Source organism: Leguminivora glycinivorella, chromosome 27 (assembly GCF_023078275.1).
Source record: "Leguminivora glycinivorella isolate SPB_JAAS2020 chromosome 27, LegGlyc_1.1, whole genome shotgun sequence".
In the NCBI taxonomy this organism is placed as follows: domain Eukaryota; kingdom Metazoa; phylum Arthropoda; class Insecta; order Lepidoptera; family Tortricidae; genus Leguminivora; species Leguminivora glycinivorella.
Genome location: NC_062997.1, coordinates 6,615,670 through 6,632,427, shown reverse-complemented (window position 1 = coordinate 6,632,427; position 16,758 = coordinate 6,615,670). Strand labels below are relative to the sequence as shown.

Here is a 16,758-nt window from a genome sequence, read left to right as displayed (position 1 = left end):
TGTAGACCTTCAAGGGTTTAAAACAAAAGAAAACGAATTTATTATCAAAGAATTTGCATACAGCACGCTAGAATACACTCAAGTTTTCTTAATAAAACCCCCTTTTCGATTTTCTAAATTGACGGAAAGTGAAGAGAGGCAGACAAAATGGATTGAAAAACATTTAGGTATTTTGTGGCACGAAGGTTATGTTGATTATAGAGAATTTAGAAGACTTATTTATAATCATATTAAAGATAAGATAATATTCGTTAAAGGTATGGAAAAAATTAAATGGATTAAAGAATTATATTCAAACTGTACTGTTATAGATTTAAGTGAAAAGGGTGCACCGAATTTACAAGAACTGTATAAAAAATATTGTATTAATGATTGTATTTTTAATTGTGTGTACCATAAAAAAACTTGTGCATTAAAAAATGTAATATGTATGAAAAAATGGTATTTAGAAAATCACGTTCCTCTTTGAATAAATGAATGTGCTAAATAAAACGCATTTTATTAACCTGTAAATTATACTCCTGAAAACAATGTTTAAATCAACTCATGATACGATATTGTACTCGTGATACAGGTATACGATCATAACATAAGTATCCTGAGTTGATTTAAACATTGTACATAAATATGGTGGGTTTAAAAAAGAAAAACTATTTTTTTTTTTTAAGTTTATTTAATAATAATATACATACTGGCATAGCTAACTTAAAAAGTAAAGTAGGTGTTTACAAATTAGTTCAAAGTTTCCTTTAAAATATCACTATATAACTATATTTAGAAAAATGAAGCATGTCCCCACGCAAGTGTGTGAATATTGTCTTTTAATATTACTCGTTTATCATCATTCGAAGATAGTGCTACTTTCATTGTTTTTAATATTTACACAAGCTCTTCGATGTTTTATTAACTTTGGTAATTCTATAAATCTAGACGCTCTAAGAGGATTATATTTGTTTATGTTTATCTCGAGATATAAGTTTCGTAGAAAGCTCCAGCCACTGTCCCGTTCTTGAAATTCATCAATTTTCGTGCTCAATGTGTTCAAAATGGTTGAAAATATTTCTTTAAATTCGTAACTCTGATGTAAAATGATATTTTGCGTAGCGAATGATTTAATTTCACATGCTTCATTTTTCGGCAAACCAAATTCAGCAAACAGTTCAAAGTTAACCTTTATAGATCCAAAAGCAAGCCTTCTCGCTTCGAGAATATGTTTAATATGTCTACGAAGAGCGCACAGAAACTTTGCCGGTGAGTCATGGAGGCTACTCTCTGGTCCACGCACTCTGTATGATGCTATTCTACTACGGAAAGCGCTGCTTATTTTTTCAATATCAGGAGTTAATTGAACAGAGTTATTATTTTTATGCAAGTTAGTGCGCAAGTGAGCAGAAAAGGCTTTACTTGGAATACTTATGTCACACACTGAACAAAATATGGAGCTATTATGAGGCATTTTGCCTATTGACATAGGAATAGACTAAATTAGACGTAAAAAGGATTAAAGATTATTGGCTTTTTTTATCTGGGAAAAAGGTTCCTTCATCTGTAAAGTCGTCCTTACAACGCTTTAGAATCTTATTTATTCCATCTACTATATCCGAAACGGAATCCACACGATATTTAAAATTAACCAGCGCTTTCTCCCAACGGGCTTCAGATGGAACGTTTTGAATATCTACTACGTTATACAGTTTAAGATCAATAAAAAGATCACCGGTTAACGAAGCTGTGCGACGCACGTAGCCGCCTGGGACGCGACGTATCAGCACGGACGACAGAGAGTTGGCAGCGGATGCTCGACGCTGGGCTTCAACATGTCCTTCGTCACCCCAGTTTGAAAACCAGCCTGGCTTACAATCAGGTGTCTCTTTCTTCGACTTGGTTGTCGTACTGGAATATTAAAAACTTATTTATATTATCGAATACAACAAAATATAATTAGTTAATTAGGTAAGTACTTAACATTTAAGAATTTAAATACTATGGTTTAAAATGTTTAGATTCAAAGGCTAATTACAATTAGTTAAGTAAATATATGTATTACATATAAAATAACTGAATTGAATTAATTACCTTTTAGTTTTGTCTTCTTCATCAAGGTCAGTGTCACTGTCCTGCAACGTATCAGTTATTAACACGGACGATGCGTGCTTTTTCACAGTTTTCTTTGGTTTGATCTTCTTGCTGTAATATTAAAAACTTTATATTACTTCCAGTTCTCATAAATAAAGAGAAATAAATAAAAAGTTCGCATTTGTAGACAAGTTTTCAAACACAGTTTTAATTAATTACCTTTTACTAGCACATTCTTCGACGACGTTTCTGTCCAGCGACCAGCCCACGTCACGTTTCGGGATCTGAGAAGCGTTTTTCCTTTTGGTTGTTTTCTTCTGAGTCCTACAATACATAGTGATTATCCATCAGATCATTAATAATAACAAAAATTAATAATAAGTCAATAAAATCTTAAATTTAATTAAAATACATACTTTAATGATCCAGATTCATCCTCAGAGTCGAGGTCTTTCTTAGACTGGATTACATGGTACTCAAAGTCAGACCTGAAAATAAAAAATAAGATTCTTCAGTCGAACGAGATTTCACAGTTGTACTTGTACCTCTCTCCAGCGAGGGTTATAAATTTTAAGTTAAAGTTAATACCAATACGCACTTAACTCGCATAAAACTGCTACTTAGAAGGATACTTATCGGTAAATTTAATCGAGAACAAACATCACTCAACACCATATTCAGAATAGTTTATAGCTAAATAAAATATTACAAACTTACGAACATTGTTTCAAGGTGAATTTCTCCGTGTACGTAAAACTCGCACTGTAACACTTGCACTTGTTAGAAAATAGTAGAGGAAATGAATAAGCCAGGGGTTTTATTAATAAAACGAAACTGACGTAAAGTCATGAGTTAACAACCTAAAAGCAAATTATAACTAACATAAACTACAACATTTGCAAAAATACAGTAAGAAACCAATATAATACAAAGGTTGATCATCACTGTAATATAATATTCAACTCAGCTAATTATTGAAAAACAAAAGTGTAATATTTCTTTTGTCGGAAACAAGAACGAATGTCGCCGCGTTAAGACCGCGTTCAATGTGCAAGCTATAATAGCTAATAGCTATACTATATTTTGTTACTACGAAGTTATAAATAGAGCATTTAACAAATTAAAATTACAACAGTTCGAGATTTCAAGCCGGGTGCATTATCAGTTTCAAAATCAGAATGGTATGTATTTTACTTTTATTATATTCTGGTATCTTTGAGTACTTTTATTTGGTGTTGAAATATATTTAACTTGATATTTTTTTACAGGGCTCGCAACCTATTAACCACGCTGCTGAAATGACTGAAACCACACCATTTTATTCGCAAGTTTGTGAAAAACCGAATGATCCGCTCAATTATTCTCAAGACATGGATGCGTACCTGAAATACCAGGATTTGCTCCTGAATCCATCTTTAGAAATTCCATTATCAGGTACACCAGCAAAAAGTCAGAAGAAAATCGCTAAGAAAGGAAAGAGGAAAATAAAAGAAATGGGTTTAAATTCCCATGTCATCAGAAAGGTTACAAAAGGAAAGCGTCTGATTAAAATCAGTATATCCGATTTGGAGCAATCAAATATCGAATCTAATGGGGTTACAGTACAATATGTTGTTCAAGATGACTATGATGAGTTATTAAATGCAACTGAAGGTCTGGTAGAAAAAATTGTAAAAAAGTTGAGTGAAGTGAGTAATTATTAGAAAATTTTATGTTATAAAATGTACTTTACTTTTTAGTTAGTCGTCGTGCTTGTAATATATCTCATTACTTAAATAAAATGGTTTCATGATAAATTAATTGTTTTATTTTTAACATACTAAAACATAGAGAATAAATACGATATTATTTTTAGAGTTTTACCACTCACAATATAGTTGAAATATGTATACTGAGATCTATTATATATCAAAACCATTTATAATTCATGTAAATCGTGATCATTTTATAAGATAAACATAGCGAGTGAGCAACCAGGTAAACTGACTCAAATTACAACTAAATGAGTGATTGCAATTTCGCATACTGTTCAATGTATGTCATGATTTTAATATAATCAAAATTTGAACCTTATATCTTTATGAAAAGTTCTGCTTTGCAAAGTGCAGTATATGACATACGCTAGCCTTTAATTTATACTGAACTCTTTGTTATGGGTGTCAAAGAAGATCATATTTTATATACGTTATTTTAAACCATATATTACAAAATTCGTAGTAGATATGACGTGGGAGTACGTAATCCGAAACAGCCAATAGCATAACTGGGTCTACATCACACTTATAAAGTTTTTACAATGTTTCATATAAATAAAAATGGTGATGTGTAGTATGTCGGGTTGTGACGACCGACAACCTCAACACGTAAACCATTCCTTGGCTTGGCCAACCGAGGCATGTAGTGTTGAATTCGAGACTTGGGGATCTCTGTATTTACGCGGTCGATAGATATGGAATCCCATACCCGGAGGGGGTCAAACTCAATCGATGCATGTAAAACGCGACTACACCAGAGTTCACACTTTGGGGTCCATTCGTGTTCTGCGACGCTGACGAGCTGATCAGACACGTTGTGTGTAAACGCCACTGTCAATCGAGCAAACGCTTGAGAGAGACCACATCTGAGATTGGCCACCTCGGAGAGTGTGTTGCGTTAAGCTTTTGCTATTTAATATCATACCTAACTTAACTTTACGGCTTACATTTTCGAAATGGACCATTTAACAACGAACACCATACTTCATCTGTTTCAATCAAATGAACGAATCCGAAATGTTAAGTTAAAAATCTGATTGCGCTTTTACAGTTCACAAGTTCTAATTCTAAATATGCAATCGTAAACCTTGTGTGCTTTTTAAACCATCAGAAAACCTATTGAGAGTTTCAAATCATGAGAAAGCCGATTAGGAGTTTTAAATCATCAGAAAACCTATTGAGAGTTTCAAATCATGAGAAAGCCGATTAGGAGTTTTAAATCATCTGAAAACCTATTGAGAGTTTCAAATCATGAGAAAGCCGATTAGGAGTTTTAAATCATCTGAAAACCTATTGGGAGTTTTAAATCACCAATAAACCTGAGTACGAGTCCTAAATATGAAGTGATATTGGGAGTTTTCAAATCTTTGATTTGAAACTCCCAATAATCACCTACTGATAATAACAGGTATTACATATATTTTAGCTAGCCAAATGCAAAATAAGAGTATGTAACCTTTTATTCGCCTATACCAGTGGTTAGTAGTATAAAAGTAGGTATATAAAACTTTGTAAATGCTTATATCAACTATGCCAGATTTTACAGTAGTTACTCATGTTTTGTTAGCAATAAAACATTTAAATTACTCATGTCAAGGTATTTGTAATAAAAAGATATTTAAAAATAAAATTGGTATCGTAGCAGTTTATTTGATATAAGTATTCGGAAATTATTAAAAAAAAACGTACAGCCTACATTGAAATTACCAAAAACAGAAAATTTATATTTTGTAGTCTTACTTGAATGTATTTCTTATTGTTAATTTATATAAATCTTCACCGTTGATTTCGATCAGATTAGATATCATTATTTTATAATAAATTAAAAAAAAAACTTAAATTATTGACGTATTATAGATATAGATATATTTTTAGATAAAAAATGAATACCGTTGTATGTATCAAACTAAGCCATGGATACATATAGAGTAGTAAAAATATAAGTTGTTCACAATTTTTTACACGTAAAATACCAAGTTAAGTATATTATCTATTTAATAGTAATCAAATGATCTTAATCCAAATAACACCAGAAAAATCTTACGTTTCTCTTAAGTACAATTTCCATGTAATATTGCCATAAAATCGTATAATATTTTAAGGACTGTTTATTCGTAAAATTAATTTAAATTCTTTTTCTGACATGAGTACCTAGAATTAAAAAAAAACACGAACCCCAATATAGAATCTCCTTCTAGGTAAAGAAGTCAGTTAAAAACAAGATAGGTGTATAATTTTATAAATTATAAAATATCGTTATAATTTTACAATAATTAGTAAAAACATATTTAATATATTACGGCAGGAGCACATACTACCAAATGTATTAACGTATTTTTATGTAACTCGAATGAATGTATCAATAAAAATTGGGTAGGTAATAATTATAAAAAAAAATACTTTTGATAATGATGATGATGATGATGATGATACCCCATTATCCTTCATCAGGGAAATAGGGCTAATTCAAAAATAAATTTTAGACAAAAATAAATAAATAATCGGAATTCATTTCAACATTTTTAATGTCTTTCTAAATTATATTCGGTATGTACTTACAAGCACACTTTTCCGAATTTAATCCTTAAATAACCTATTTATAAATAATTATTTTTAAAAACCGGGACTTAATCGCGTATAACTACATATTAAACTGACCTCCAACGTTTCAAGGACGGCGTTGTCCCCGTGGTCTCGGAGAGTAACATCCCTAGTGCGCAAACAGTTCAAGTTGATAATCAAAACCAAGTGCGGGTAGTTCGAAAAACTCGCGCGGCTGTCAGAAGGTGTTGATGTCATTTCAAGCCAGTCTTCTCCGAGACCACGGGGACAATGCCGTCCTTGAAACGTTGGAGGTCAGTTTAATATGTAGTTATACGCGATTAAGTCCCGATTTTTAAAAATAATTATGTGTAATAATCGTGAAAGTTTAAATCAGTGTATTTATAAATATGTGCAATAATCGAATATGGTAAAAGTTATGACCTGTAATTTTCATTACCAATAAAGAATGTCTATGTCTATGTCTATGTCTATACGAAGCAAAACCAATACTTAGAAATTATATTTAAAAATCCGTTGGAAGAGATTAAGGTGTAGCTTCCCAAACCTGTAAAAAAATATAGTGTAGGTACTTATAAATACACAAAAAATAAATTGTAACATCACCACGAAAATTAAAGATTTAGCAGTAGCTATTGATTTTTTCGTGTATAATATTTGTACAATTTTATCCATAATTCTTATTTGCTGTTTTGAATTACCCATATTTGTTTTAATTTTAATATTTCCAATATACATGTTATGATCATTAAAAAATATACATCTTATTTTTTTTAATTAGATCATAGGTATTATTATTAGTATTAACAAGTTTGCTTACTGGGCTAGTGGGCAGTACTATACCCTAAATTAAAAATCATGTATATATTACGAAAACAAATAATCTATATTTTTATTTTTTTTAAACGTTTACTTCACTGCCATCATTAAAACCAAAATTTAGAGAAATACCCTTTTTGTAATTTTTACGTACTTTTTAAATCGCTTTTTTATTGTATTTTTCTTCAAAGGAACTGTTTGTTCTTAATTAAATAAATTGAATATTACTACATATATAAGTAAACTATCCTGTTACTTATTACTTTTTGTTCCTTTTGTAAAATTATTTTTTTTCTCTTCATTGTCATAATACATACAAGTGTTTTTCAAAGCAGTGACGATTTATCCCTCACGACTTGCTCCCTTCTCCCTTGTAAAAAATAACTACATATTTTGTCAAGCAGGACAGAAAAACTTGAAAATAATAGTTATTTGTTATACAAGGGGGCAAAGTTGTATTTTAACGCCGAGTGTGGAATTGAAAAACGAGCAAGTGAAAGGATTCTATAGTTGAACCACGAGCGACGCGAGTGGTTCGAGAATAGAATCCTGAACTTGCGAGTTTTTTAACACACGAGAAGTAAAATACATTTGCACCCGAGTGTAACACAAAACTTTTCCCCTCACTATAGCGAGGAAACTACAACGCAAAAAATGCGTTTATCACTGCTTCCAGTAGTTCCACAGCTGGTAAATCATCTTTATTACTAGATTCACCTACTTTTATCAATTTTAAAGCAGTTAATTTTACTTTATTCAAGGTCAAATTACTTTACCCACTAGTGGATAAAATGCGTTTTTACCCGCTGGTATTAAAGGACAAAACACGTGTTTCCGAGCTAGTGAGGGGAAAAAAAAATACTTCATTGTAAGTAAAAAATAAAAATTGTAGTACATTTGTTTTTTTTTTGGAAATATTAATATTGACCACTTAAATGCATTTATATCAAACTAGCTTTTACCCGCAGCTTCGCTCTCGTTAGAAAGAGACATAAAGTAGACTAAAGGGGAAAGTTAAATATCATAGATAGGTAATTTTACTGAAAAAAGACTTTATTTTATTTTTAACTAGGTAGCTTTTGCCTGCGACTTAGCTCGCGTTAAATTCGAAGACTGTGGAATGCTCCACACAAACTTCCACCCCCCCATTTTAGCAAAATGGGGGGATAAAAAGAGACAAAACGTATCCTATGTCTCTCTCCATCCCTTCAACTATCTCTACTTAAAATATCACGTCAATTCGTCACTCCGTTTTGCCGTGAAAGACGGACAAACAGGCACACACACTTTCCCATTTATAATATGTATTAGCATGGATTTGGTGACCAGCTGGTTATCAACTTATCAGTCATATATTTTCTTAACGGAAAAGTGGTGCCAAGATGACGTCACATGCCATAGATAATGTTGCTTGGCATCAGGAAAGTGGCTGATATGACGTGTGACGTCATGCCTCGCCCACGCCACCTAGTGACCTAAAACTGAGACTTAACACGTTGAATAAGACGTCAGACCGACCAGACTAGGTATTGGAAATCATCGTCATTTAAGTTTAAGTAAAATCCAGCCTGCATCATTCATCATTCATTCATCATCACAGTTCAAATTTGTATGAAATTACTTTGCACTCTTGTGTATAAAATGCAACTTTGCCATTCGTTTATAAATTATCATGAGAACCTTTACGTAATTACCAGTTGGTTGCTTAAAATAAATAAAAATTATAGGACATTATAACACAGAAAGCTTGTGCTGTGGGTAATGTCATTGTCATAAAATACCAGTAAGTAAGTATCTAACTAGGATTGCAAAATAACGGTTTTTTTCTGTCGTGAGAAAAAGAACCGTGAAAACAATTATTTTTGTGGAATATGTTTTTTTAAGTATGAAATTTCAAGATTTACAAGGCAATGCTTTATCTTGACACTTTTTGACATCTAGGTATCTGTTAAAATTATTTGATTTCTTTATGTCACATCATATTACACCCACCGTGTATTTAAATTTAGATCCTCCAAAATGTATATGACATATGTGTATAGACACATACAGTTATTTGTTATACAAGGGGGCAAAGTTGTATTTTAACGCCGAATGTGGAATTGAAAAACGAGCAAGTGAAAGGATTCTATAGTTGAACCACGAGCGAAGCGAGTGGTTCGAGAATAGAATCCTGAACTTGCGAGGTTTTTAACACACGAGAAGTAAAATACATTTGCACCCGAGTGTAACACAAAACTTTTCCCCTCACTATAGCGAGGAAACTAGAACGCAAAAAATGCGTTTATCACTGCTTTCAGTAGTTCCACAGGTGGTAAATCATCTTTATTACTAGATTCACCTACTTTTATCAATTTTAAAGACTTTATTCAAGGTCAAATTACTTTACCCACTAGTGGATAAAATGCGTTTTTACCCGCTGGTATTAAAGGACAAAACACGTGTTTCCGAGCTAGTGAGGGGAAAAAATTATTTAAAATTATTATTTTTATACATTTCAACATTAAAAATTAAATAACAATTATTAAATCTCCACCAGAAATATATGACTACTAGGTATTTGCCAGCGGCTTCGCTCGCGTTAGAAAGAGACAAAAAGTAGCCTATGTCACTTTCAAACAATTGTCCGTCCCTTCAACTATCTCCACTTAAAAAAATCACGTCAATTCGTCGCACCGTTTTGCCGTGAAAGACAGACAGCGAAACAAACAGACACACACACTTTCCCATTTATAATATTAGTATGGATTGTCAAGAGGGCGCTGTTGTTCTGATGTATGGGATGACAGTTCAGTATAGTATGAAAAAAATAGTTCCAATGAAATTCTGCAAGATGGCGTATAGTCATATATTTCTGATCAGGCTTTACAGAGTTTAGACTTTAGTTTATAAAAATACATACATACATACAATGATACATACATATAATCACGCCCATATCCCATAAAGGGGTAGGCAGAGCACATGAATTTCTAACTTTCAGCGCCACTCTTGGCAAAAAGGGGGTGAAAGAAATCCAAATTGTGACATTGCAGTGACAGGTTGCCAGCCTCTCGCCTGCGCCACAATTTAGCCCATATCCCACAGTCGCCTTCTACGACACCCACGAGAAGAAAGGGGGTGGTGAAATTTTTAACCCATCACTACAGGGGGAAAAAAAAATATTATAAGACATTTTTTTACACAGATTGACTGAGCCCCATAGCCATTATAGGTTAAGAAACTCTGGGGCCCATTTCTAGAAGCTACAAGCAGCTACAAGTTACAATTTACCATGGACTTTCAATAGGGACTGAGCTCACACTTTTTTTGCCATACTAAATTGAACTATATCACCGGTGCAGAAAGGCGTTCTTATCAGACTAGTAAAAGTGTGTCCACATGAGAGGGTCAAAGTTGGGGCTGGTGTCCCTCTCGCACGTGTGACCAGTGTTAAAGAGATTACTATAGTATGTACTTAGTAGTATTTTTACCTGTATGATAACTAAGTTTATAAACTTCTTAAATTATTTTTGTATTATATCGAGGCAAGGATATTAATACCTTGTAACGAATTGGTAAGTCATTATTATGAAAACGTAAAACCAAAGATTTGCGCAATTAAAAAAAAACCTTTAATTCGGTATTAGTAGATTTGGTAGTAACTTTGAATATTGACTGGTATCCCCAAACAATGACAGAGATGACGTCATTCAAATAATTTTGACAGTGGCAATAAGTGCGAGAGGGACACCAGCCCCAACTTTATCCTCTCATGTGGACACACTTTTTCGCCTAACAACTCAATCTAGCTTAATAATATATAAATCTATGCAATTTACAAGCGGCGGTAGTCAATGTCTAATATGACAAGTTGGAAAGAGACTTCCGCCTGTAACTTGTAACTTTCAGTTTTGAGAAATGGGCTCCTGGGGCCCGTTTCTCGAAAGGTACAAGCCTTGTATTACAAGTGCGCGAACTGTCAAATCGTATGGGTTGTCATGGAAACACACTTGTAATACAAGGCTTGTACCTTTCGAGAAACGGGCCCCTGTAGTCCACATATCCTACACTCTGAGACTGCTAAAAATTTCTCAACGAGTCCATGACGTCACAGCAGACATTGCATTGCTAGCCGTCGTGGCCGAAATGTCAATCGTTGCCGCTAGGCGCTTGAAAGGTCTGGCTCTGTCGCGCCAATACGTAACGCCGTGTCTTGCGTGGGCGACGGTCGCGCGACCGTCGCCGTCGCGTCTCATACTTACTTCCATATCGATAAGGTTTGATTTCGTATGCGTCGCATCGCCGTCGCGCGACCATCGCGCGACCGTCGCCCACGCAAGCCACGGCGTAAGAGCGATAGAGATAGCTGGACCCCACTTTTTTTGTAACTTGGGTATTTTTTATGCGATTCATACTCAGAATCGCGAGGTCTTTCGATCCTGATAAGAGAAAAAAAAATGTCCCGAGACTTCCATTCAAACATCCTTTTTTCAAACCTTCCATTCCGTTACCGACGTACAAAATTTATAAAAAAAATTAGTAACGGACTGGGGAAAAAACCTTCGGACTATTTTTTTCTCCTATTAAGATTGAAAGAGAAGAGAAACATCATAAAAAACCGGCCAAGAGCGTGTCGGGCCACGCTCAGTGTAGGGTTCCGTAGTTTTCCGTATTTTTCTCAAAAACTACTGAACCTATCAAGTTCAAAACAATTTTCCTAGAAAGTCTGTATAAAGTTCTACTTTTGTAATTTTTTTCATATTTTTTAAACATATAGTTCAAAAGTTAGAGGGGGGGACGCACTTTTTTTTACTTTAGGAGCGATTATTTCCGAAAATATTAATATTATCAAAAAACGATCTTAGCAAACCCTTATTCATTTTTAAATACCTATCCAACAATAAATCACACGTTGGGGTTGGAATCAAAAAAAAATTCAGCCCCCACTTTACATGTAGGGGGGTACCCTAATGAAACATTTTTTTCCATTTTTTATTTTTGCAATTTGTTGGCGTGATTGATATACATATTAGTACCAAATTTCAGCTGTCTAGTGCTAACGGTTACTGAGATTATTCGCGGACGGACGGACGGACGGACGGACAGACAGACATGGCGAAACTATAAGGGTTCCTAGTTGACTACGGAACCCTAAAAACGATCTTAGTAAACCTTTATTCATGTTTAATTATCTATCCAACAATATGTCACAAGTTGGGGTTGGAATGAAAAAAAAAAATATCAGCCCCCACTTTACATGTAGGGGGGGTACCCTATTAAAACATTTTTTTCCATTTTTTATTTTTGCACTTTGTTGGCGTGATTGATATACATATTAGTACCAAATTTCAGCTGTCTAGTGCTAACGGTTACTGAGATTATCCGCGGACGGACGGACGGACGGACGGACGGACGGACGGACGGACGGACGGACGGACGGACGGACGGACAGACATGGCGAAACTATAAGGGTTCCTAGTTGACTACGGAACCCTAAAAACGATCTTAGTAAACCTTTATTCATGTTTAATTATCTATCCAACAATATGTCACAAGTTGGGGTTGGAATGAAAAAAAAAATATCAGCCCCCACTTTACATGTAGGGGGGGGTACCCTATTAAAACATTTTTTTCCATTTTTTATTTTTGCACTTTGTTGGCGTGATTGATATACATATTGGTACCAAATTTCAGCGATCTAGTGCTAACGGTTACTGAGATTATCCGCGGACGGACGGACAGACATGGCGAAACTATAAGGGTTCCTAGTTAACTACGGAACCCTAAAAATTCCCAAAAAAAAATGGGGGAAAATCTTTGAAAAAATTTACCCAGCTACGATATTATCAAGCGTTTGGCTGCTTACCCAGTAATGAATGCCACATTTGTGTGCACAGCTGGAGTAAAATGTGCTCACGAGACAACTGCAGATTTCCATGGGGTTGAAATTTTCAATAATCGAGTTAGATTGTGTTGTGTACTTATATGAACGAAATTATAACACCCCAATCTTGCAGCATTACGTCACTACACTCACTACTTTAAAAAAAACCTGTATCTTCGTCTGTCAATGAAAAGAAAATTGTAGTATGTATGGAGTGCATATAGACTTACTGCGTTTTAACTTTGAGGAGCAGCGTGAGATACGAGATTTTTTCAAAGTAGTGACGATTAACTGGAATACACTTAACACCATAAAGGAAATTGTGGGATATTTGGGGACGCATTTTACCCAAAATGGTGGAAACGCCAGGGTCGAGTGAAAAACAGCGAAGGTAGGCCTTGGCTTAGCAGTGGGACACTAAAATAGGATAATAAAAATAACCAATTCACAATAGTTCATTACTACAGAGGCCGGGACAAAGGGGGTTGCCGGCCGAAGACATATAGACGGCCGGGCGAAGCGAGGCCGGATAGGTCTGAGGCGGGCAACCCCATTTCCCGCCGAGGTATGTATAGTGCTTTTCTCAAACATGGTATGAAATAAATAAAGTCTACTGAAAATAGTAACTTTGGATGGCTGTATCTCCTAACGGTGCGTCGTAGCGCAAAAATAATCGAATTTTCGTTCCCCTTTGATTCTCCGTATACGCTTATAAAAAAACAAAAAGTTAAAAAAAAAATCAAAAAAAAAACGAAAAAATTTTTTTTTGTATGAAAACGCACCCAAAATCAAATATTGTCTAGGGCCCGTACTAAATGCAGTCGGCACGTCTATAAAGCCCCTTATAGTTTTTTTTTAATTGGCTAAATACCTGGATGTTATGTCACAATTATCTGTGTTTGGAAATTAAAAAAGAAGACTTTGCCGGCCTTGGCCTGCAAGGTTTGTATGAAATTCCATTATCTATCAATCGTCCTAGCCGCACCTGCAACGTCATACTTCGCTGCCAATTATAAGGCACATAACATCAATATTTCATACCATGTTTGAGAAAAATCCATTTACTCACACATTTTACTGCACACACATTTGTAATTTTACTTATTAAGTTTTTATAAGTCCTCACATGTCCATTTTGTGCTGTGTTAGTAAATAAATTTCTTTTTTTTTTTAATTTAACTTTTGAAAAAATCCCTGACATAGTGGACCGATTTCCATCAAACATGCTAAGAACTAGAGATGGGCCGAATACGGACTTTGCCGAATATGAATGTTCGGCCGAACATTCGGTTCAGCTGTTACCGAACCGAATATTCGGTTCCACCTTATTTTAAATCCTGGCTTAGAGATAAAAACTTTTCAATGATTGGTAAGGGGTACTAAGGCTCTTAATGTTCCTATAATTTAGTGCATAAGAAAATTATGGGTTTTGTTTCTTAAGCTACGTTATTTTTACTTTTTTTCCCTTTGGTGGTTCCTTAGAATAAAATTAGAATAAAATAGGATGTCATTATCCGATGAATTACGAAACAACTTACGCTATTTATTTACTTTGTTTATTCGGTTAATATTCGGCAATATAACCGAAATATTCGGCCGAATACGAACATTGAAAAACTTGCCGAATATGCCGAATACCGAATATTCGGCCCATCTCTACTAAGAACCATCCCGACGAATTCAACATTCAAACAAAAATATATAAATAAATATTTGGGACACCTTACACAGATCAACTTAGCTCCAAACCACAGAATATATAATAGTACAAACTAAGCAAAGCTTGTACTATGGGTGCTAAGCGACGATAAACATACTTAAAACAGCCATGACTCAGGAACAAATATTATGCTCATCACACAAATAAATGCCCTTACCGGGATTCTAACCCGGGACCGCGACTTAGCAGGCAGGGTCACTACCGACTGAGCCAGACCGGTGGACAAAGCTAAATAAATCTACGATGCGATTGTATATTACTGACTCTGTAACTGTGTCTCTTTTGTTTCCTTTATGTACAATAAAGCTTATACATACATACATACATACATACATGCCACATACAGACAGGCAGACTGACACGTCACACTTACAACAGTCATATTATAACAACCCGTAGTTTTTGCGTCGGCGGTTAAAAATAACCTGTTCAAACAAGTTCAATTGGCCGTATAATAACGTACCATAGCCCAAGTAGGGTTAGCCCCCCATTCACGGTGCGATTCATCGCTTCGATCGATCGGACAGATATCGTGAACGATCGGTCGCATCGAAAACGCCAGCCACACACGAAGGGATTGATCGTTTGCGGTCGGTCGCAAACGCCCCCAAATCGTTTTAACGATGTTGACATACACTGTCGATCGATCATCGATTAATCTGTTGCGATGGATCGTACCGTGAATGGGGGGCTTTAAAGTTTCCATTTAATTTTAATCATATTAATCTTTTGCTATTGGGTATCCTAGCAATAGCAACGTGCCCCTCTACTTAAAACCTGTTCGGACAAGTTCTTTGAACATGTCATAGACGAAATAGATAATATTTATTTGGTCAATTAAGTTACTCATTCAAGGTGCCTATTCGTTGTCATAACTAAAATTATTCACCCTTATAAAAATAACCTGTTGTGACCTGTTCAAATGGCCATAATATTTTGAGCTTATTGTGTCTATTTCTATTATATGTCATGACAGTTTTCTTATAAAAATAACCTGTTTGAACAAGTCCAATTATCTATCTAATAATAGACAAATCAAGGGTCATATAAGTGTTGAATTTTGAGAAAAATCTAGGTCAATGCAGATAGGTAATAGGCTCGGATAGGTAATAGGTGGTAGATAGGTTCTTCATTAAACATGTTTGGACAAGTGAAACGTGACATTCTATGCCTGAAGGATCTTTATGCTTTATAAAACAAAAAACATTCTATCTGATTTTCTACTAAAATTGTTAACAGTAAAGTAAGTCCATCTGGTTAGAATTCTTGATGCACAAATTATGTGTATATGAATTTATAAAAAAAACATAGGTATTATTATTTAAAAAATGCGTTTGAGATATTAACAGTATCTACTAAATGATTGTTTTATTTTATACTAGCTTTTGCCCGCGGCTTCGCTCGCGTTAGAAAGAGACAAAAAGTAGCCTAATATGTCACTCTCCATCCCTTCAACTATCTCCACTTAAAAAAATCTCGTCAATTAGTTACTCCGTTTTGCCGTGAAAGACGGACAAACAAACAGACACACACACTTTCCCATTTATAATATTAGTATGGATGGTGGCCAATATGAATGTAGATAAGCTCTATCTACTTACCTCATAGTATATCTACATAACATTAAAATGCACCCTCATAGACAAAATAGGGTAATAGACTAGATCGTCCATTGCTATTCATAGTCTAACAATTATATTCACCCTTTATAGACCTATTTACAAACCTGTCTCATTCTATGACATCAATAACTATGTACACATTATATTGTAATAGCCGCTAGACCATAGTAAATAGAACAGTTCTATATTTAGCTACAATTTTTGTTGCATTATGCATATGCACCCTTCTTATGAACCTGTTTGAACAAGTTCCTTTGACCATCTCTGTGGGAACGACCTTGGAGATGCTCAAGGGCAAAGGGTTGATATTTTGGTGACATTACACTTTTGTGATGGTAA

At 34.5% G+C, this 16,758-nt stretch overlaps 1 protein-coding gene across 1 annotated transcript; it reads right to left on the bottom strand.

Moving 5' to 3' along the window:
• Nucleotides 1-682: 682 nt before the first annotated feature.
• LOC125240219 lies at nucleotides 683-16,403 on the bottom strand. The gene is made up of 6 exons (XM_048148043.1): nucleotides 16,399-16,403; nucleotides 2,794-2,910; nucleotides 2,493-2,564; nucleotides 2,296-2,400; nucleotides 2,077-2,187; nucleotides 683-1,893 (listed from the first exon to the last, which is right to left on the bottom strand). Exons 1-6 carry the CDS (start codon nucleotides 16,401-16,403, stop codon nucleotides 1,509-1,511), a joined length of 795 nt encoding a protein of 264 aa, XP_048004000.1. The 3' UTR covers nucleotides 683-1,508.
• Between the last annotated feature and the right edge of the window lie 355 nt (nucleotides 16,404-16,758).